The 20,571-nt window shown below is 63.9% G+C and overlaps 3 protein-coding genes across 4 annotated transcripts; all 3 read right to left on the bottom strand.

The window, feature by feature from the left end:
- Positions 1 to 344: 344 nt before the first annotated feature.
- On the bottom strand, positions 345 to 6,854 carry LOC123346527 (TAP binding protein). 2 transcript variants are annotated; one of them, XM_044983978.1, is made up of 8 exons: positions 6,710 to 6,854; positions 5,541 to 5,747; positions 4,429 to 4,704; positions 3,296 to 3,640; positions 2,429 to 2,764; positions 2,177 to 2,266; positions 889 to 920; positions 345 to 769 (listed from the first exon to the last, which is right to left on the bottom strand). In XM_044983978.1, the coding sequence occupies exons 1-8, from the start codon at positions 6,753 to 6,755 to the stop codon at positions 758 to 760; spliced, it is 1,344 nt and encodes a 447-aa protein (XP_044839913.1). In that variant the 5' UTR covers positions 6,756 to 6,854; the 3' UTR covers positions 345 to 757. The 2 variants fall into 2 exon arrangements, with proteins under 2 accessions (XP_044839913.1, XP_044839914.1); XM_044983979.1 differs by having other exon boundaries at positions 5,541 to 5,723; positions 6,710 to 6,834.
- A 565-nt stretch (positions 6,855 to 7,419) lies between these two features.
- LOC123345775 (heme-binding protein 2-like) lies at positions 7,420 to 12,371 on the bottom strand. Its single transcript, XM_044982823.1, has 6 exons — positions 12,307 to 12,371; positions 12,047 to 12,122; positions 11,679 to 11,796; positions 11,029 to 11,162; positions 10,233 to 10,396; positions 7,420 to 7,616 (listed from the first exon to the last, which is right to left on the bottom strand). The coding sequence occupies exons 1-6, from the start codon at positions 12,369 to 12,371 to the stop codon at positions 7,541 to 7,543; spliced, it is 633 nt and encodes a 210-aa protein (XP_044838758.1). The 3' UTR covers positions 7,420 to 7,540.
- A 1,175-nt stretch (positions 12,372 to 13,546) lies between these two features.
- Positions 13,547 to 20,317, bottom strand: LOC123346552 (zinc finger and BTB domain-containing protein 22-like). Its single transcript, XM_044984016.1, is given in 3 exon segments — positions 13,547 to 16,061; positions 16,064 to 16,830; positions 20,216 to 20,317. Coding segments are annotated over 2 exon segments (1,527 nt in total). The 5' UTR covers positions 16,812 to 16,830; positions 20,216 to 20,317; the 3' UTR covers positions 13,547 to 15,282.
- Positions 20,318 to 20,571: the final 254 nt, after the last annotated feature.

The following is a 20,571-nucleotide window of genomic DNA, read 5'->3' as shown; positions in this document are numbered from 1 at the left end:
GGGTGAGGGGATGGGGAGGTCTCCTGCTGAGGCAGGAGATGGGGGCACGGGGGGGGGCAGTTTGGGCAGGGATCCAGGCACCAGCTAAGGAAGCAGGTGCTTGGGACGACCAATACCAAGGGGCAGCCCTCCAGCTGCTATTGGGGCATCAGGTCCGGGTCTTGGCTTTTTTTGTTTGTTTGTTTGTTTGTTTTTTCTTTGTTTTTTGTGCCGCTTGGGGCGGCAGAAAACCTGGAGCAGGCCCTGGGCAGGGCCTGTGGGGCTGGGTGGGGAGAGGAGGCCTCTGCTGTGGGGGGCTCCGGGGAGGGGTGGGGTGTTGAGAGATGACGACGCCCATTCAGAAGTTAGGTGGTCACAGCAAAACATTTTTATTTCTGGGGCCAAAGCCCCCATATAGCAGTGCAGACCAACAGCCCCCCAACCTTAAACAGAACAGGCCATTTGCCCGACCCTCCAAGGAGAGGCAGGCAGCAGGGGGAGCACAGGTGGGGGTGGGGGGCTCAGGCAGAGGAACCCCAGCAGCAGGGGAGGTGGGTGTTGTGGGCAGAGCAGGCCAAGAGGGGGTGGGGAAGCAGCAGGGGAGGCGGGGGGGGGCGGGTTGAGGCATGATTCTGGCAGCACGGAAGGGGGACTGGAGAGGAAGTTAACCCTTTATTGACCATTAAGCCCCCCAACTCTGGTTCCTGTCCTGAGGTTCACAATCTTATTATGGGGATCACAGATCAGACCCCAAAATCTCAGCTTCCCTGGGCACGTCTCACTCTGATTTCTGTGGGGAGAAGAGAGTCAGGTAAGAATCACCCCAAGTACTCCAGCCCCAGCCTCTCCCAGCAAGGGGGGCTGGGGGGGCAGGGCAGGAGCACTGGTGGGGTGTGGGGGGGTATTTACCTTGCTTTTCTCTTCGGTTCTGGATGGACAGACTGAAAAAGGAACCAAGACAGAGGAGTGAGACCCTGGCTCAGGAGTGGGGGGGAGGTGGTATATAGGCCTGTCCATGAGGATACAGGGGAAGGTCAGGGGGTGCAAAGCGGAAGAGGGGGTCCGAGGGGAGCGGGGGCAGCGGAGGTCTGGGGGTACACATCCTTCCCAAGGAGATGTAGTGAAGGGGAACAGATGTGGCCTGGGAGGCAGAGGGCTGGTTCGGGGGTACCTGGGGGCTGAGGGGTGTATGGGGTGGCAGTATAAGGGGGTATTGCAGAGGACTCTGGATGGTTGGGAGTGCAATGGAGGGTGGTATGGGGGGATAGGGACGGGGGGGATATGGGGGCAGTGGGAGGGTTGGGGGCTGTATGGGAGGCAATGGGGTGAATGGTGGCAGGGCAGCACCTACCCTTGTCCCGGAGGAAGCACTGGGGATTGGGGCATATGGGGAGAGGGGGTAACATGACGGGCAGTGGGGGGAGGGGAAGTGACACAGGGGGGCACAAATCCTTGTCCCAGAGGCAGCGGTGGGGATAGGGGTGTATGGGGGGAGGGGAAGTGACACAGGGGCGCTGTGGGGGGTGGGGGTGACACACGGGGGGCAGTGGGGGGAGGGGAAGTGACACGGGGGCACACATCCTTGTCCCAGAGGAGGCAGTGGGGATAGGGGTGTATGGGGGGAGGGGAAGTGACACAGGGAGGCAGTGGGGGTGACACAGGGGGGCAGTGGGGGAGGGGAAGTGACACGGGGGGGCACACATCCTTGTCCCAGAGGAGGCAGTGGGGATAGGGGTGTATGGGGGGAGGGGAAGTGACACAGGGGCACGGTGGAGGTGACACAGGGGGGCAGTGGGGGAGGGGAAGTGACACGGGGGGACACACATCCTTGTCCCAGAGGAGGCAGTGGGGATAGGGGTGTATGGGGGGAGGGGAAGTGACACAGGGGCGCTGTGGGGGGTGGGGGTGACACATGGGGGGCAGTGGGGGGAGGGGAAGTGACACAGGGGCGCTGTGGGGGGTGGGGGTGACACACGGGGGGCAGTGGGGGAGGGGAAGTGACACGGGGGGGCACACATCCTTGTCCCAGAGGAGGCGGTGGGGATAGGGATGTATGGGGGGAGGGGAAGTGGCACAGGGGCGCGGTGGGGGTGACGCACAGGGGGCAGTGGGGGGAGGGGAAGTGGCACAGGGGCACGGTGGGGGTGACACACGGGGGGCAGTGGGGGGAGGGGAAGTGACACGGGGGGGCACACACCTTTGTTTCCGAGGAGGCGGAAGAGCCCATAGAGCAGGAACGCGGCCAGGAACATCCCAATGGCGTCCTCCAGGGAGGGGCCCGTGGCACCTGGGGCAGAGGGGGAATGAGACCGAGAGACACTCCCCATTCCACCCTCTGCCCCACACCCCTGTGTTACCCCCTCCCCTTTCTCCCCTCCGCCCCCCCACTCCGCTCCCCCTCCCCCGAGTCCCTGCACTCCTCTCCCATTGACCCCTGGCCTGTCCCCACCTGCCACACGGAGCCGGACACTCCTCCGGGCAGGGGTGGCCAGGGCGGCGTGGGTCACGTGGCAGCTGTAGGTGGCTCCATGGTCGCGGGGCTGGACGGGCGCCAGGCGGGCGAAGCTGCTCAGGCTGTAGGTGCCGTCGGGGCCACGCCGGTGCCCTGACTCCCAGGTCTCAGTCACGTACTCCAGCAGGTCGCCCCCCGCCTCCCCGGGGCCGCGGCGCAGCCAGCTCACCGTCACGTCCAACGGGTAATAGCCAGAGATCTCACAGACCAGCTCGGCTGGTGCCCCAGGGGCCACCGATAGGGGGTCAGGGCGCAGCGTCACCACAGGGGGCTCTGAGGGGAGAGGGGGTTACAGACTGGTCCCATATGGGCCTGTACAGCCCAGCCTGGTGTCCCTCCTCTGCTAGGAGGCATAGACAGAGGGCTGGGGTGCAGCGTAACCATGGGGGTGGGGGGAAGCGGGTTCAGAGGAAGAGATGATTTATGTCCTAGTCTGGCCTCCCTCATCTCCTGGGGCCACGGGGTACAGTGCCACCACCTGGGGCTCTGGGAGGAAGGAGGGATTAGAGACCAGTCCCATACAGCCCTGTATAGCCCAGCTAAGCATCCCCAAAGTCTGTTGTTTCTAGGGGGCGCTGGCTCAATGTGGGGAACTCTGGGACCCCTCCAACTCAGGGAGGAAATATTGGGGTTCACAGCCCAGGCTGTGGGAGCATCAGTTCAGGGGCCCTCCCTAGAATCAGTCGTGTATCACTAGCCTGGGGCGGGGGGAAGATACCCGTGGGGTGCAAAGATCGTCTCATACCCACCTCCCCCCAGGCTGGGAGCAGAGGCAGGAGTTCAGGGGGCCTCCCCCAGACTCACTGGTGATGCGCAGCTCCAGGGCCTGCTGGGCGTGGAGGTGGGGCAGGTAGATGGTGCAGATGTAGGTTCCTTCGTGCCGCACCCCCACCCGGGGCAGTCGCAGCGAGACGTTGGTGTCTGCGCCCGCCCTCCCCTCCTCCAGGAACAGCTGCGCCCCCTCCTCGGCCACATGGGCCCGGCCTGACACCCCATCGTAAGCCAGCACCACGCGTCCAGCACCCCGGTACTGGTACCGCCACTCCACCGAGAAGGGGCCAGGTGGTGCTGTGAAGCCACAGTCCAGCAGCACGTCCCGGCCCAGGCGGGAGTGCAGGTGTGGGGTGCGGGAGAACACGGACAACACCGCTGCAAGGGGGAGAGGAAGGGGTTACTGCTGTGAGCACCACAGGGACAGTGCTACGGGGTTACTGCTGTGAGCACCATGGGAGCAGTGCCACTGAGGGAGGGGCAGGGTTGTGAGCACCACATGGACAGTGCCACAGAGGTGGGGGGTTACTGCTGTGAGCACCATGGGAGCAGTGCCACTGAGGGAGGGGCAGGGTTGTGAGCACCACATGGACAGTGCTATGGGGGGTGGGAGGTTACTGCTGTGAGCACCATGGGAGCAGTGCCATGGGGAACGGTTAGGACTGTGAGCACCACATGGACAGTGCCCTGGGGTGGGAGGTAACTGCTGTGAGCACCATGGGAGCAGTGCCACCGAGGGAAGGGCAGGGTTGTGAGCACCACAGGGACAGTGCCACAGAGGTGGGGGGTTACTGCTGTGAGCACCATGGGAGCAGTGCCACAGGGGCACAGTGTTGTGAGCACCACAGGAACAGTGCCACGGGGGTGGGCAGTGCCATGGGGAACAGTTAGGACTGTGAGCGTGATGCCTCAGAGGTAGTGCTTTGAGCACTACGGGAACAGTGGCACAAGGCAGGGCTGTGAGCACCATGGGAGCAGTGCCTTGGAGGAGGGCAGGGCTGTGATCACCACATGGACAGTGCCCTGGGAGGGGTAGTGCTGTGAGCAGCACAGCAGGATGCAGGAGAAAGGGAAGGAGCTCGGGGCCCCAAGGAGAGCGGGGGTCCCCATAGCAGGGTTTTGGGAGGAGGCCGCTTCCACCCTACATTCCCAGTTGCCCTGGTTACCAGTTGCCATGGTGACTGCCGGTTGCAGGGACATTGCAGCCTCCTCGCTCTTGAGGACAGCGCTGACCCCGTAGCCCCTGGCTGGGGCCTGGATGCTGCTGATGAACCAGGGGCCCCCCAGGCCCAGGGGGCTGCGGTGCTCGGGAGTCAGGCCGGCCGCCCAGGGCACGTGGGCCTCCTGCGGCGTGTAGGCGTTGATCTCACAGGCCGGCAGCTCCCCCTCCTTGGGGCGCCCCCCTGCTGGGAGGGGGACACGGTGCAGGGCCCCTGCAGGGTCTGGAGAGGAGAAAGAAATCAGGGCACCCCAATGCCCACCCTTGCCAGGAGGGGGATACAACGCAGGGCCCCCCAGAATCTGGGGGGAGAGAGATGGGGGGCGGTTGTGGGGCATGGGAAGGAGAATGAGGGACACGCCAGAGAGGGGAGTGGGGGGCACTGGGGGGTGGGGGAGCGCTTGGGGAGGATGGGGAAAGGAGGGGGCTGTAAGAAGCGGGATGGGGGAGCAGAGGGGAGGAGCAGGCTGTGGTGAACAGGTGGGGTAACACTGGGGACAGGTGAGATGTAGGGGTTGTCCTGGGGGGGCAGGAGCGGGCAGCAGGGTGGTAGTGGGGGCAGGCACTGGAGGAGCAGGGTGTGGTGAACAGGTGGGGTAACACTGGGGACAGGTGAGATGTAGGGGTTGTCCTGGGGGGGCAGGAGCGGGCAGCAGGGTGGTAGTGGGGGCAGGCACTGGAGGAGCAGGGTGTGGCGAACAGGTGGGGTAACACTGGGGACAGGTGAGATGTAGGGGTTGTCCTGGGGGGGCAGGAGCGGGCAGCAGGGTGGTAGTGGGGGCAGGCACTGGAGGAGCAGGGTGTGGTGAACAGGTGGGGTAACACTGGGGACAGGTGAGATGTAGGGGTTGTCCTGGGGGGGCAGGAGCGGGCAGCAGGGTGGTAGTGGGGGCAGGCACTGGAGGAGCAGGGTGTGGCGAACAGGTGGGGTAACACTGGGGACAGGTGAGATGTAGGGGTTGTCCTGGGGGGGCAGGAGCGGGCAGCAGGGTGGTAGTGGGGGCAGGCACTGGAGGAGCAGGGTGTGGGAGCCTGGGGGGGGAGGGGGGAAGGACATACCTGCGATATCAAAAACCATGCCTGGCTCCAGGTCAGGGGGCAGCTCAGGCTCCATCTCGGGGTGCCCCCCTCTCGCCCCCCGCAGCAGCAGCAGAGCCCTGCGCTGGGTCACGGAACTCGGCATCACCCCCACGCCCCCCCCGGCCTCCTCCACGAACCAGCAGCTCAGCCGGGGGGGCCCCGCTGCAGCCAGACACAGAGTGAACCCTAAGGGCCAGGGCCCGGGGTTAGTGGGGACACCAGGACCCCCAAAGCTCCCTGGGACACCGGACTGCTCCAGATTGCCCCCTCCCCAGGGCAGGACCCTCGAGAGACGCCCCTCCCCAGGGATGACCCCTCATCCTCTCAGGGTCTGATTTCTCCCCTGCCCCCCACCCCCAATAATCAGCAGGTGTCTCTACATCCCACCGAGGCCCTGAGCAGCCCCATCACCCCCTCCTCCCGAACACCCTGTGGGAGCACAGCCCCCCCGCCCCCCAGCTCAGGGGCAGCAGGGTGACCAGACAGCAAGTGTGAGACATCGGGACGGGGGGGGGGTAATAGGCACCTATGTAAGAAAAAGCCCCAAATATCAGGACTGTCCCTATAAAACCAGGACATCTGGTCACTGGGTGGTGGGGGGGAGTTGAAGGCCAGGACTGGGAAAGAACCGTGTTGGAGGGGGGGGGGGGGTTCACGGTCCCTGGGCGGGGGGAGCTGTGTCCCGGGGGGGACCCATGTCTCGGGGGGGGGGGGGATAACGGTCCCTGGGCGGGGGGAGCTGTGTCCCGGGGGGGACCCATGTTTCGGGGGGGGTTCATGGTCCCTGGGCGGGGGGACCCATGTTTCGGGGGGGGTTCATGGTCCCTGGGCGGGGGGACCCATGTCTCGGGGGGGTTCATGGTCCCTGGGCGGGGGTCCCATTGTCTGGGGGGGTTTCACGGTCCCTGGGCGGGGGGAGCTGTGTCCCGGGGGGGACCCATGTCTCGGGGGGGGTTCACGGTCCCTGGGCGGGGGTCCCATGTCTCGGGGGGGGTTTCACGGTCCCTGGGCGGGGGGAGCTGTGTCCCGGAGGGGGCAGTTTGCCCTTGCGGGGGGGGGGGGGACAGGTGTGCCCTGAGGACAGACGGGCAGAGGGGGGGGGTCTGAGGACCGACGGGGGGTCGCTCCGAGAGCCCCCCCCCACTCACCGGGCAGGAGCAGGGCCAGGGCCCCCACGGGGGCGAGCGAAGTCATGGCGGCTGGCGAGGCAGGGGTGGAAATACCCGACACCCCGCCCCGCGCTTCCACTTTCACTTTCGGGGAGCGGGCGGGTCAGACAGACCCAGCCCGGCCCCGCCCCCCCCCGGCTGGAGCCCAGCTGCCCTGGCCCCGCCCCGCCCCTTCCTATGCCCCGCCCCTCCTTCCACTGCCCCGCCCCCAGCTCCCTCTCCCCCGCCCCCCAGCGCCTCCTGCCCCGCCCCCCATCTTCCTCTGCCCCGCCCCCCAGCTCCCTCTCCCCCGCCCCCTCCGTCCACTGCCCCCATTTTCCTCTGCCCCACCCCCCAGCGCCTCCTTTCCCGCCCCCAACTCTCTGCCCTCGCCCCCTCCCTCTCCACTGTCCCCCATCTTCCTCTGCCCCTCCCTGGCCAGTCCCTCTGTATGCACCCTGCCCCTCCTCCCATCCCCTCTAGGTCCTCCATCTGCTGTCTCCCCCCACCCCATACCCCATTTCTTCTCTCCTCCCAGGCCAGGTCCGGTTCTCTGCTCACCCAGGTCAGACTCTTTGGGGCTCAGGGCTACCACAGACCCTAGTGCGTGACCCCTTCTGGCGACCCACTAGGGAAGCTGCCGGGGGCACCCCCACCCCCCAGGGGAGCAACAAGAATTCATGCCTCATACACAGGCCAGCCTTGGTCACTTGGATTTATTGGGAGATGAGGGGGGCTGCTCACTGGGAGTGCTATCATGGGGGCAGAATAGAGAGCTCGATTTCTCATTCCTGGTGGGGCCGCGATGACAGTGGGTGACACTTGGGAGGCTCACTCTGGGGCACAGCCCAGGCCACCCCACGCCAGGCGCCAGACCTCATTGTGGCGGTCGAACAGCTTCATGGGGCTGCAGAGATATGGGAACAATAGAGTGGGTCAGGGCTTGGGGTGACCCCCAGAACCCACTGTAAAGGGAAATCTGCCCCCGACTCCCTCCCAGAACCAGCTACAAGGGGGAAACCTGCCCTCTCAATCCCCCCTCCCCAGCTTCTGGGGTAACAGGAAAACCTCCCCCCCCCAACCCACCCCAGAACCTGCTGTAAGGGGGAAACCAGGCCCCCATTAATTCCCCTGGCTCCAGGGGTAACAGGGAAACCTGTCCCCAAGAACCTGCTGTAATAGGGAAACCTGACCCCCCAGAGCCCTAAGTGGCCCCCTCAAAGATTGAACTCACAATCCTGGGTTTAGCAGGCCAATGCTCAAACCACTGAGCTATCCCTCCCCACCCCCAGAACATGCTGTAATAGGAAACCAGCCCCCCACTAATCTCCCCCCAGCTCCTGGGGTAACAGGGAAACCTGCACCCTCTCTAATATCCCCTCCAAACTTGTCCTCCCCCACAGACCCCAGTGTAACAGGGAAATCTGCTCTCCTACCCTCCCCCCAACTTGGTCCCCTACTAACACTCCCCCACTCCGCCAGCTGCTGCTGTGACAGGTAAATGTACACACACACACACACACACACACCCCGTGTAACAGGTAGATTTGTCCCACAATGACCGTTCACTGCCCCCATCTCCCAGTGAAACAGAGAAACCTGTCCCCCTAGTCACCCCTTTCCCAGGGAAACCTGTCCCCTAGTCACCCCTTTCCCCAGCTCCTGCCTGGACAGGGAAACCTGTCCCCTAGTCACCCCTTTCCCCAACTCCTGCCCGGACAGGGAAACCTGTCCCCCTAGTCACCCCTTTCCCCCAGCTCCTGCCCGGACAGGGAAACCTGTCCCCCTAGTCACCCCTTTCCCCAGCTCCTGCCCGGACAGGGAAACCTGTCCCCCTAGTCACCCCTTTTCCCAACTCCTGCCCAGACAGGGAAACCTGTCCCCCTAGTCACCCCTTTCCCCAACTCCTGCCCAGACAGGGAAACCTGTCCCCTAGTCACCCCTTTCTCCCAGCTCCTGCCCAGACAGGGAAACCTGTCCCCCTAGTCACCCCTTTCCCCAACTCCTGCCCGGACAGGGAAACCTGTCCCCCTAGTCACCCCTTTCCCCCAGCTCCTGCCCAGACAGGGAAACCTGTCCCCCTAGTCACCCCTTTCCCCAGCTCCTGCCCGGACAGGGAAACCTGTCCCCTAGTCACCCCTTTCCCCCAGCTCCTGCCCAGACAGGGAAACCTGTCCCCCTAGTCACCTCTTTCCCCCAGCTCCTGCCCAGACAGGGAAACCTGTCCCCCTAGTCACCCCTTTCCCCAGCTCCTGCCCAGACAGGGAAACCTGTCCCCCTAGTCACCCCTTCCCCCAACTCCTGCCCGGACAGGGAAACCTGTCCCCCTAGTCACCCCTTTCCCCCAGCTCCTGTCCGGACAGGGAAACCTGTCCCCCTAGTCACCCCTTTCTCCCAGCTCCTGCCCAGACAGGGAAACCTGTCCCCCTAGTCACCCCTTTTCCCAACTCCTGCCTGGACAGGGAAACCTGTCCCCTAGTCACCCCTTTCCCCCAGCTCCTGCCCGGACAGGGAAACCTGTTCCCCTAGTCACCCCTTTCCCCCAGCTCCTGCCCAGACAGGGAAACCTGTCCCCCTAGTCACCCCTTTCCCCAGCTCCTGGGAAACCTGTCTCCCTAGTCACCCCTTTCCCCAGCTCCTGCCCAGACAGGGAAACCTGTCCCCCTAGTCACCCCTTTCCCCAGCTCCTGCCCGGACAGGGAAACCTGTCCCCTAGTCACCCCTTTCCCCAGCTCCTGCCCAGACAGGGAAACCTGTCCCCCTAGTCACCCCTTTTCCCAACTCCTGCCCGGACAGGGAAACCTGTCCCCTCCCCACAGAAACCATCCCATCCCCATAGTCTGGTGTGAAAGGTAAACCTGTCTTCTAGTGCCCCCCACAACTCTATTAACAAATAAACCTACCCCCACCCCCCAGAACCCCATTTCCCCCAGATCCTCGCATAACAGGTCAACTTGGTGTCCCCAGTGACACCACTCACAACTCATGGGGTAACTGACAAACCCAGCCCCCTAGGCCCCCCCCAGCTCCCAGTGTAACCCTTAAACTTGTCCCTGTGGTAAACAGGTAAACTGGGCCCCACACTGACACTCCTCCCAGCTGCCGCTTGTACCCTGTAAACCTGCTCCCTAGGGACCCCAGCTTCTGGTGTAACATCTAGGGGCATGGATGATTCTGTGCCAGCAGGATGGTGGGGGGAGCTCAGGGCAGCCCCCAACCCCTAGGGTGATGAGACAGCAAGTGTGAAAAATCGGGATGGGGGGAGTAGGTGCCTATATAAGCCAAAGTCCCAAATATCAGGACTGTCCCTGTAAAATCGGAACATCTGTTCACCCCACCAACCGCCCACCCCTTCGCAAAGGCCCTGGGTTTGGGGCCAAGCGCCCAGCCTCCTGCTCCCCACAGCACAGCGCCCCCTACTGAGTTGCTCCCTCGTGGTTTTCCCTGCTGCTGCGCCCCAAGGAACACTGGCCCCTGCTCTGCCCCAGCACCCCAGGGAGGCAGCAGACAGGTCTCCCCCCACCTGTTGTAGCCGGCAGAGTAGTGCCAGGAGCGGTCGAAGTGCCGGGCGTCCCGCCCCAGAGAGGCATCAAGGGCCCGGATGTGGGTCCCTCGATTGGCGTCCGTGAGCCACCCCCCGAAGGAGCGAACGTAGGTGGGCAGAGCAGGGAACCGCTCGATGAAAACCTGGGCCAGACACAGAGAGAGGGTGTCAGCCCCAACCAGGCCAGGGTGTGTGTGTGAGGGGGTGTCAGCCCCAGCCAGGCTGGGGTAGGAGTGCGTGTGTGTGTGTAGACGGGTCACAGCGGGGTCAGTGGGGAGCAATGTGGGGGTGGGGGGTCACTCAGGGGATTCTGTGGGGGGGGGGTCACAGCAGGGTCAGTGGGGAGCAATGTGGGGGGAGTGGGGTCACTCAGTGGGTTCTGTGGGGGTGTCACAGCAGGGTCAGTGGGGAGCAATGTGGGGGGAGTGGGGTCACTCAGTGGGTTCCGTGGGGGGGTCACAGCAGAGTCAGTGGGGAGCAATGTGGGGGGAGTGGGGTCACTCAGTGGGTTCCGTGGGGGGGTCACAGCAGGGAGCAATATGTGTGGGGGGGGTCACAGCAGGGTCAGTGGGGAGCAATGTGGGGGGAGTGGGGTCACTCAGTGGGTTCTGTGGGGGGGTCACAGCAGGGTCAGTGGGGAGCAATGTGGGGGTGGGGGTGTCACAGCAGGGTCAGTTGGGAGCAATGTGGGGGGAGTGGGGTCACTCAGTGGGTTCCGTGGGGGGGTCACAGCAGGGTCAGTGGGGAGCAATGTGGGGGGAGTGGGGTCACTCACAACAGGCTGGGTGGGCTGCGGGGGGTCGCCCTGCCACGCTGCCGGCAGCAGGAAGGAGATGGTGAACTCCTGCGTCTCCCCAGCAGCCTGGTCCACCCGGGTCAGAACTGGTGACGTCATCGGGATCTTCGCACCTGCCGGGTTTGTGCCATGTTTGCTCAGAATCCACATCCCCCCACCCCAGAACCAATCCCCAGCCCCCCTCAACTGCAGCCAGCTCCTGGGGAAGGGTAGACACCCCCCTTTTCTTCTGTCCCTGTTCTACCAGGGCTCATTAAACATGAAGCAGCCCCAGAGATCCGGGGGGTGGCCCAATCCCCTACGTCCCTCCCCTTAGCCCCTGGGGACCTTGGAGGGAGTTTCTCAGGTTGTTATGGGGTCTCTGAGGGATGGATTATGGGCTATCTGGAGCAATGGAGTTGAGGGGGGCTCTTGGAGTCACTATGAGGGTGGGGGCCTGTAGGGACCCCATGGGAGAAGGCTGTGGGGTTTGGGGGACTTGGGAGGGAGAGGGGGCTATGGGTGGAGCAGGGCTGTGGGTGCTCTAGGGGTTCTAGGAGGGGGGTTACATGTGGGGGTCAGGGAGCTGTGGACTCTCTAGGGGTTGGGATCTGAGGCTGGGGGCAGAGGGGTTATGGGGGTCACCTTACCCAGCTGGTTCCAGCCCTGGATGTAGCGGAAGAGGCGCCAGAAGCCGGTGGTCTTGGCGGCTGTGTACGTGTTGTTCACGCGGGTGCTGACCCAGGCCGAGGGGGGGTATAGCCGGGCCTGGGGGGGGCAGGGGACAACAGGAGCATGCGGGGGGTCAATTCCTTCCCACGCTTCCTGCTCCATCCCTCCAACCCCCTCCCTCCCAGCTTCAGGGGGACTGGCTGGCTCCAGAGGGTGGGGAATGAGACGCGGGTCCTTTTCCCGCTATGGGGCACAGGCGCCAGTCCAGCCCCAGGGTGGGGGAACTGGCCATCTCAGGAGGGGGTATTTTAGCAGGTTTCCCCTCCCCCCCACAACTGACCCTCACCTCGTAGTCAGAGCTGTTGCAGATGAGATCAAAGGTGAAACATTCGGTGACTTCCCCGCAGAACGTAGGCTTCTCCCTGCAGAACCAGATGGGGAGTCAGGGCGTACAGCCCCCCTAGGATTGGCCCCATCACACTGGGGGTGCTGTTGCCCCCAGGGGTTTGTGCAAGGATCAATCTCCATCCCCTGAGGCATTGGGGAAGGGGTTTGGGGATGTTCCCTCTACCACCCTCTGCAGTGTGGGGAGAGACCCCCACTCACCTTTCTCCCCAGACCCCCCGTGCCAGGGCCAGGAGCAGGAGCGGGACCAGGAGCAGCAGCATCATGGGGGGCGCTGTGGCAGAAGCTGCAGGGAGAGAATCAGGCTGGTGATGAACCCCCCCCCGACACCCCCACCCCCTGCTGCCAAGACCAGAGAGCCTGGGGCACAACCTGCCCAGCCTGTAGGTCCCTGCACCCATCAGTCCCCCCAGCCCATCAGGATCAGCTCCCAGGTGCACCCCAAATCCCGAGACACCCAGACTCTGAACCCCCCCCATCACTCCCTCTCCCCATGCCCCCAGCTGCTACATCACCCTGCAGACTCTTGCGTGGAGAGTTTGGGGTGTGGCCCAGCTCTTCTCATGCGTCTGGGCACTAGGCAGAGACGGGGCTGCTTTTATCCCCCTCCTCACCCCCCCCACCACGGCAGGTTACATAACCCCATGCCCAGCCCCTTCTGGCCCGGGAATCAGGCATGTGGTTGGGGTTGTGTAACGGGGTGTGTGTGTGTGTGATATAACCAGCAACGGGAACAGAGCGGAACCTCAAAACCCAGCCTGGTGCTAGGGGCCGCTGTGCGGTGGGGGGCCCTGTTGTACCCACTGTCCCCAGCCTCGTGGGGGGGGGAGGGGAGACTGCTGTGGGTGCAAATACGCAGTCTCCCCAGCCCAGCACCAGAGGGCAGTGTGGTGTGAGGGATCCTGGTTGTGCCCCATCTCGCAAGCCTGGCGCTGGGCGGTCCTCATGCCATTTTGGGGGGTGCTTTCCTGGAGGAGCACTGCCCGAGGGTCCCTCTGCCCATTTGGGGGGCACTGGCACACAATGAGAAGCAGGAGTCAGGCATCAAACAGACCAATAAATATTTATAGACATTAAAAAACCAACAAAGAATCAAGTTACAAAAGAATTGAACGAGACAGGAACTGAGGGGGATGGGGGAGCCCCACTCTGAGCAGAGGCAGAAGTGCCGCACCCAGTTCCTCACCCCCAGGCTGCAGTGGGGAAAACAGGCACAGAGGTGGAGTGGGGGAAGGGCTTACTCCCACAACAGGACAGAACCCAGGGGTCCCGACTCCCAGCCCCTCCCCCCTGCTCTAACCCACCGGCCCCCACCCCCTTCCCAGAGCTAGGGAAAGAACCCAGGAGTCCTGGCTCCCAGCCCCCCTCCCCTGCTCTAACCCACCAGCCCCCACTCTCCTCCCAGAGCTGGGGAAAGAACCCAGGAGTCCTGGCTCCCAGCCCCTCCCCCTGCTCTAACCCACTAGACCCCACTCCCCTCCCAGCACCGGGGAGAGAACCCAGGAGTCCTAAGGCCCAATCCAGTGACTTCCCCCACTAGCCCAGCATTGGGGTGGGGGGTGCCGTGCATTAGAGGGATCCCTATGCCCGTTCAGTTTGTAATGGGGGAATTACTACATCACACACCAAACATCAGGTGCTCCTACCACTGGGGCCTGCACTTCCCCCTGGAATGCCCCCCCAGTGGGGCCGGGGGTCATTCACCCCCAGCCCTTGGCAGGGAAGGGGGCGTCGTACCTATATTCAGGTTAGCTCTGTGCTTAGGGAGTGGGGGGAGGGTGTTGTACCAGGGAGGAAGGGGGAGCAGTCCCTGGAGGGGGATAAAGAGGGATGTTGTCCAGGGAGGGGAGAGATGGAGGAAAGGGAGCAGAGGATGCTGTCCTGAGGGCAGTTGGGATGGAAGGGGGGGGTGCTGTCCCAGAGAGGGACTGGGTGGGGGGGAAGGAGGACAGAGGCGCAGGGGACCCCACCCCTACTATAGGGCGAAGGGACACTGGCCCTGCCCCCAGGAGGGGATATTCATAGATACCCAGGCCAGGTCTCGCCTGCCCCCCACAGAACACAGCCCAGCGACCCACCCGGCACTGGAGCAGCTCTCTCAGCCATCCCATCCTGGTCGGAACATGCCCCCCTTGGCAGCTGCTCCCAGCCTCATTCCCCTCCCTGGTCTCCAGACTCCAGCTGCTGGGCCAAAGGGCCCTTGCATCACAGCTCTGTTCCCAGGTGGGGATCCAGTCACCCCTTCGTCATCTCTGCAAGGCCTGTTCCCTGCAGCTTTCAGCATTCGTAGGGCTCTCCTCCAGCCCCTCTCCAACATATCCCCACCTGTGTGGGAGCGCGGGCCCCAGACCTGGGCACTGGAGCCCAGTGGCGGCTGCCCCAGGGCCAGGTACAAGGTAAAATCACGTCCTGCCCACAACTGCCCTGTTTGTACCTCCAAGGATCACACTAGCCCTTTGGCCATAAATTGGGGTCCAGGGGGACCTGGCCCGGGGAGGAGGGGTGAGGGTGGTCTGAGGAGAGAGTGGGGGTTGCCCCATCCTCCAGAAGGGATAGAGCACGGGGGCTGCAGGTTCCAGCTCAGCATCAGTCATTACACATACGAGAAAGCCAAAGAGAATCACAGACAGACAGACAGGGACAGGACAGTCTCACCGACCCACAGGTCAGCCTGCTACACACAGCACAGAGGGACCGCACCTCACAAACACCCCCCCCACCAGTCTCCTTAGTGGGCGAGGGAGGTACCCCCCACCCAACAAGGGGGGGTGGGCTAGTGTTAAGAGTCCCTCAGGGACCCAGGAGTCCAGGCCCACCGAGGGTACACAGCTATGGACCCACAACGCCACGGCCCAGGAATCCAGCCCCCACCTGGCCCCGGAAGGGGGGGTGCGGGCACAGAATTCACTATCCGGGACCCCGACAGAGACTTCAGTCTGTACAATCATCACTGCTTCCTGTCTCACCCCACCCCCAGAGTGTCCTGGCTCCTCGGCTCCCCCGTCCCTGCCCCACAGCATCCTGGGAAGCCCGGGCCGCTCCAGGTGGGGAATCCAGTAACTGGCGAGTCTGTGCATCTGGGATGGGGGTGGCATGTCTGTGCCCCAGGGTCTGTCAGGGAGGAGGGGGTGTCCATGTGCAGGGCGGGGGAGGCCATCCGCCACCTGCTCCCCCACTTCACATCTTGGCCCCGCTCCCCCCGCCGAAGCCCAGTTCACTGCGCGGAGACCTCCCGGCAGCCTGGGGCTCCCGTAGCACCGCCCAGTCACCCTCCCCTGCCCTGCCTGCCACCACGGGCTCCTTCTTGGGTCCCCCGCCGGCCCCGGCCAGGCGGTGGCGCCGCTCGCAGTGCCCCTTGTGGCGCATGAAGCTGTCTCGCCACATGAACTTCTTGGCGCAGACGTCGCACTCGTAGGGCTTGAGGCCGGTGTGCGTCTTCATGTGCTCGGTCAGGTGGTGCTTCATCTTGAACTTCTTGTTGCAGACGGGGCAGTCGAAGGGGCGCAGGTTGAGGTGCATGTTGACATGCCGGTCACGCATGCTCTTGTGGGAGAAGGCCTTGCCACAGTGACACATGAAGATCTTGTTGCCATCGCCCGAGCCGGCTGCCAGCTGCACAGCCCCGTGCTCCACGGGGGCCTGCGGGGGGAAGACCAGGATCTGGTTGCCCTGCATGTCCATGGGCATGAGGGAGCGCTGGGCAAAGCTGCCACCGCCGCCGCCCGGGCCCTCCTCCAGCCCCTCGTAGGGCGAGGGGAAGTCCTCTGAGGACTCGCAGAAGTTGACCTGCTCCTCCAGCTTGGCCCCGGAGGGCTCGGTCAGCGTACGCACATCACTGATGCTGAGGGGGGGCTCACCGGGGGCCGGCCCCACCTCCACCGGGTCCTCGTCCTCCTCGCATGTCAGCACCAAGTCCTCCTGGGACCGCTCCTTCTTGATGTACACCCACTGCTTCTGGGCATGATGCTAGGCTGCACGTAGGCTGGGCGCCGCCCCCCGCCCCCACCACTGCCCCCATCCCCGCCGCTGTCACTCACGTCATCATCCGTCTCCAGGATGAACTTGCTGCCGCCGGAGAAGGGCTCGGGGCAGCGGGAGGGACCCTTCTCGGCCTGGAAGATCACCTCCTCGTCTGGCCCCTCCGATCCGTCCCGCTCTATGCCACCTGCCGCCCCTCGCAGTGCATACTTGGCAGGCCCGTGCTCCGGCCCCTCACCCGTCTCCCGGGGGCTGAAGTAGTTACTGCTGCTGGGTGACTGGTTCTCGCTGGTGCGGCTGGAGTGGGCACGGAAGGAGGAGGAAGGTGAGGGGCCGGCGGTGCCCCGCCCCTCCTTGAGCAGCTCCGTGCACTTGTCCACGATGTGCCACATCTGCAGCACGCTGCCCACGGTGAGGAAGTTGACGATCTCATCTGAGGCCATGCTCAGCTTGCCGGTATACGCGGACCCCAGCACCGTCTCGAAGGCACCCGGGTCCATGACGTTGGGCAGCACGATGGACGTCATGTTCTTCAGCAGCACCTGGTCGTGGAAGTAGGGCGAGGAGGCGGCCAGCACGGCCCGGTGGGCCCGGAACACCCGGCCCTGCACGTGGATGGAGATGTCACACAGCTTGCCCTCCACCCGCTGCTGGTTCAGGTTCTCCAGCAGGGCGCTGGTGATCTCAGGGAAGTCCACGTGTACAATGGCACTGCACGCCGGGTCCATGGTGCCGGGGATGCACTGCCTGCAAGAGACAGAGGATTAGAGCTGTGGGGTGCTGGGAGATCCCCCCCTCCTTCCTCATATGCTGCATTCCAAAGATCCCCGGGGCAGGGAGGGGGCCTTCTGTCTGTGGGCCCCCGCCCCAAATCCTGTGATCCAGACCCACCCCAGCACAGGGAGCAGGGCAGGCCCAGGATCTGAGGAGATTCACTGAGACATTTAACCCTTTGTGGAATGGACCATAGGGGACAATTGTGCCCCAGTCCCAACCCCCCAGGGGAGAGCGATTCCCAACACAACACCATGAACTCTGCCTCTGGGACCAACCAACCCCTGCAAATCCATACCGGCCCCTCTTGGCATCCGCCCCTCAGACAAGACCTTCCCCCAACTCCTCCACAGCACCACCACCCGCAGCCCACCCCAGCACTTGGCCAAGGTCTGTCTGGGCTGTCCAGCGTGTTTGAAAAGAACAGTGAAATACAAGTGTGTCTGGGAATGTGAGGGAGGGGGAGCCCCAGGCAAAGAGACGAGGTTTCCAGGTTGTAGGAGCAGAACCAGGGCACTCTGAGAGAGACTAGGGTGTGTGGGGCACCCATCACACACACACTGAGCCCCCTCCAGCCCCCCTCTTCCCCATCACAATCCGCCCCCCTTCCCTCAGCACTACCTCCCTTATTGCCAAACTGCAGCTTCTCCTCCACACCCTCCCCTTAGCCCCCATTATAACCCTCCAACCAAAAACCGCAATCTCCCACCCATCCCTGCTCCTACTATATAACCAACCCATGCCCAGCTCCCCTTCCCACCCATACCTCTCCATATCCCCCCCAGCCTAACCCTACCAGCCCCTGCCCCAGCCCATGACCCCCACACATCCCTGCAGCCCCAAACCTCGGGGAAAAGGGTGAACAGTGATGGGGCCAAATCTGCAGATTATATAAAATTACTCAAGATAGTTAAATCCAAAGCTACTAAGGGATCTCACAAAACTGGGTGACTGGGCACCAAAATGGCAGGTGAAATTCAATGTTGATAAATGCGAAGTAATGCACACTGGAAAACATAATCTCAACTATACATATAAAATGATGGGGTCTAAATTAGCTGTTACCCCTCAAGAGAGAGATCTTGGAGTTGTGGATAGTTCTCTGAAAACATCCACTCAATGGGCAGTGGCAGCCCAAACCAGTAAAGAATGTTGGGAACCGTTAGGAAAGGGATAGATAACCAGACAGAAAAGGTCATGTTGCCTCTCTATAAATCCATGGTGCGCAGGCAGATCTGGTCGCCCCATCTCAAACAAGAGATATTGGAATTGCAAAAAGTACAAAGAAGGGCTACAAAAATGATCAGGGGGATGGAACGGCTTCCGTATGAGGAGAGAGTAAAACAACTGGGACCGTTGGAAAAAAGACGACTGGGGGGGTACGGCAGAGGTCTATTCAATCGTGAACGGGGTGGAGAAATTGAATAAGCTGGGAGTGGGCGACAGGGGATGGATCACTTGATAACTGTCCCTTTCCGTTCATTCCCTCTGAAGCATCTGGCACCGGCCACCGGGCTAGATGGATAATTGGTCGGACCCAGTGTAGTCGCTCTTATGTCCTTATCATAAAGTAACCCCCGAGCCCCTGCCTGGCTCCCAGCCCCCAACTCATAACTGCCCCTGACACCCCCCCACCCCTCAGGTCATAACCTCTCCCAATCCCGCAACTCTCAGGCACCACCTGATCACAACCTCCGACCAACCTTATACTTCCCTCCTGAAAACTTCACACAGCCCATCTCAACCCGCACAGAGCTGCTTCCCCCCCACTCAGGGTCTGCCTCCTCCCCAACAGACCCCCCACCTTATACCCCCCCACAGCTCACTTCCCAGCCGCCCACTGTCCAGCCCTCCTTCCATCTCCTACCCTGCCCCTAACCCGCTGCAACCTCAAAGGGAACTAGCCTCCTGCACAGTGACCCAATCCCCCGCCCGTCTGCCCACAGCCCCCTCTGGCCCCTCCCCCCACATGTCCCCCCCAGATCCCCCTGCCCCTCCCCCCACAGACCCCTCGGGCCCCTCCCCCCACATGTCCCTCCCCAGCTCCTCCTGCCCCTCCCCCCACAGACCCCTCAGGCCCCTCCCCCATGTCCCCCCCAGATCCCCCTGCCCCTTCCCCACAGACCCCTCGGGCCCCTCCCCCCTCATGTCATCCCCACAGATCCCCCAGATTCTCTGCCCACACACCCCTCGGGCCACCCCACGTGTCCCCCCACAGATCCCCCCACCCCTCGGGCCCCTCCCCCCTCATGTCACCCCCTCAAATCCCCCCACCCCTTTGTCCACAGACCCCTCGTGCCCCTCCCCCCACGTCACCCCCCCAGATCCCCCAGATTCTCTGCCCACACACCCCTCGGGCCACCCCACGTGTCCCCCCACAGACCCCTCGGGCCCCTCCCCCCTCATGTCACCCCCCCAGCTCCCCCCGCCCCTTTGTCCACAGACCCCTCGGGCCCCTCCCCCCCCAAGTCCCCCCCCCAGATCCCCCAGATTCTCTGCCCAGACACCCCTCGGGCCACCCCACCTGTCCCCCCACAGACCCCTCGGGCCCCTCCCCCTCATGTCACCCCCTCACATCCCCCCACCCCTTTGTCCACAGACCCCTCGGGCCCCTCCCCCCACGTCACCCCCCCAGATCCCCCAGATTCTCTGCCCAGACACCCCTCGGGCCACCCCACATGTCCCCCCACAGACCCCTCGGGCCCCTCCCCCCTCATGTCATCCCCACAGATCCCCCAGATTCTCTGCCCACACACCCCTCGGGCCACCCCACGTGTCCCCCCACAGATCCCCCCACCCCTCGGGCCCCTCCCCCCTCATGTCACCCCCTCAAATCCCCCCACCCCTTTGTCCACAGACCCCTCGCGCCCCTCCCCCCACGTCACCCCCCCAGATCCCCCAGATTCTCTGCCCAGACGCCCCTCGGGCCACCCCACGTGTCCCCCCACAGACCCCTCGGGCCCCTCCCCCCTCATGTCACCCCCTCAAATCCCCCCACCCCTTTGTCCACAGACCCCTCGGGCCCCTCCCCCATGTCACCCCCCCCACCCCCGCTCCCCCAGGCCCTCGCCCCCCCGCGCTCACCCGCCCGCTCGCGCTCCAGGGCTCTCAGGACACCGCCACCATCTTGTTCCTCACCCTCCTCCCCCCAGCCCCCGGCCCCGCCCCTGCCTGGCTTAAAGGGGCAAGCGCCGTCGCTCTCAGGCTGCCATGGGGACACTATCCGCCGACACCCGGGCCTCCCCTTTAACGCGGTCCAACCCGCCCCGCGCGCGGTGTGGCGCTCATTAACCCCGTCCTCTTAAAGGGGCAGGCCCAGGCGCCGCTCCGCCAACGTCGACCGACACCGCAATTTTGCCTTTAAATGCCGGGCGGGCCTTGAAGGAACCATCGTTGCGCAGGCTCTGTTCCTTCCCTGGGAGAAAGTGGCCTCGACAGCTCCCCCTGCTCTTTAACTCCCTCCTCCGTGACAGACAGGGCCGGCAAGGGGCGGGGCCTCCGCAGCTAACCCCGCCCCCACCCGCCCGGCTGGGACAGGCCAGCCCCTCCCCCCCCACAGAGCCACCTGCCCCCCAGGCCTCTCCCCCACAGAGCCTCCTGCCCCCCAGGCCTCTCCCCCTTAGTGCCCCCGCAGCCCAGACCCCCCCCCACAGAGCCACCTGCCCCCAGGCCTCTCCCCCTTAGTGCCCCCGCAGCCCAGACCCCCCCCCCACA

This window comes from Mauremys mutica, chromosome 12, assembly GCF_020497125.1.
Source record: "Mauremys mutica isolate MM-2020 ecotype Southern chromosome 12, ASM2049712v1, whole genome shotgun sequence".
NCBI classification, from domain to species: domain Eukaryota; kingdom Metazoa; phylum Chordata; order Testudines; family Geoemydidae; genus Mauremys; species Mauremys mutica.
This window is presented reverse-complemented; position numbering and strand designations above follow the sequence as displayed.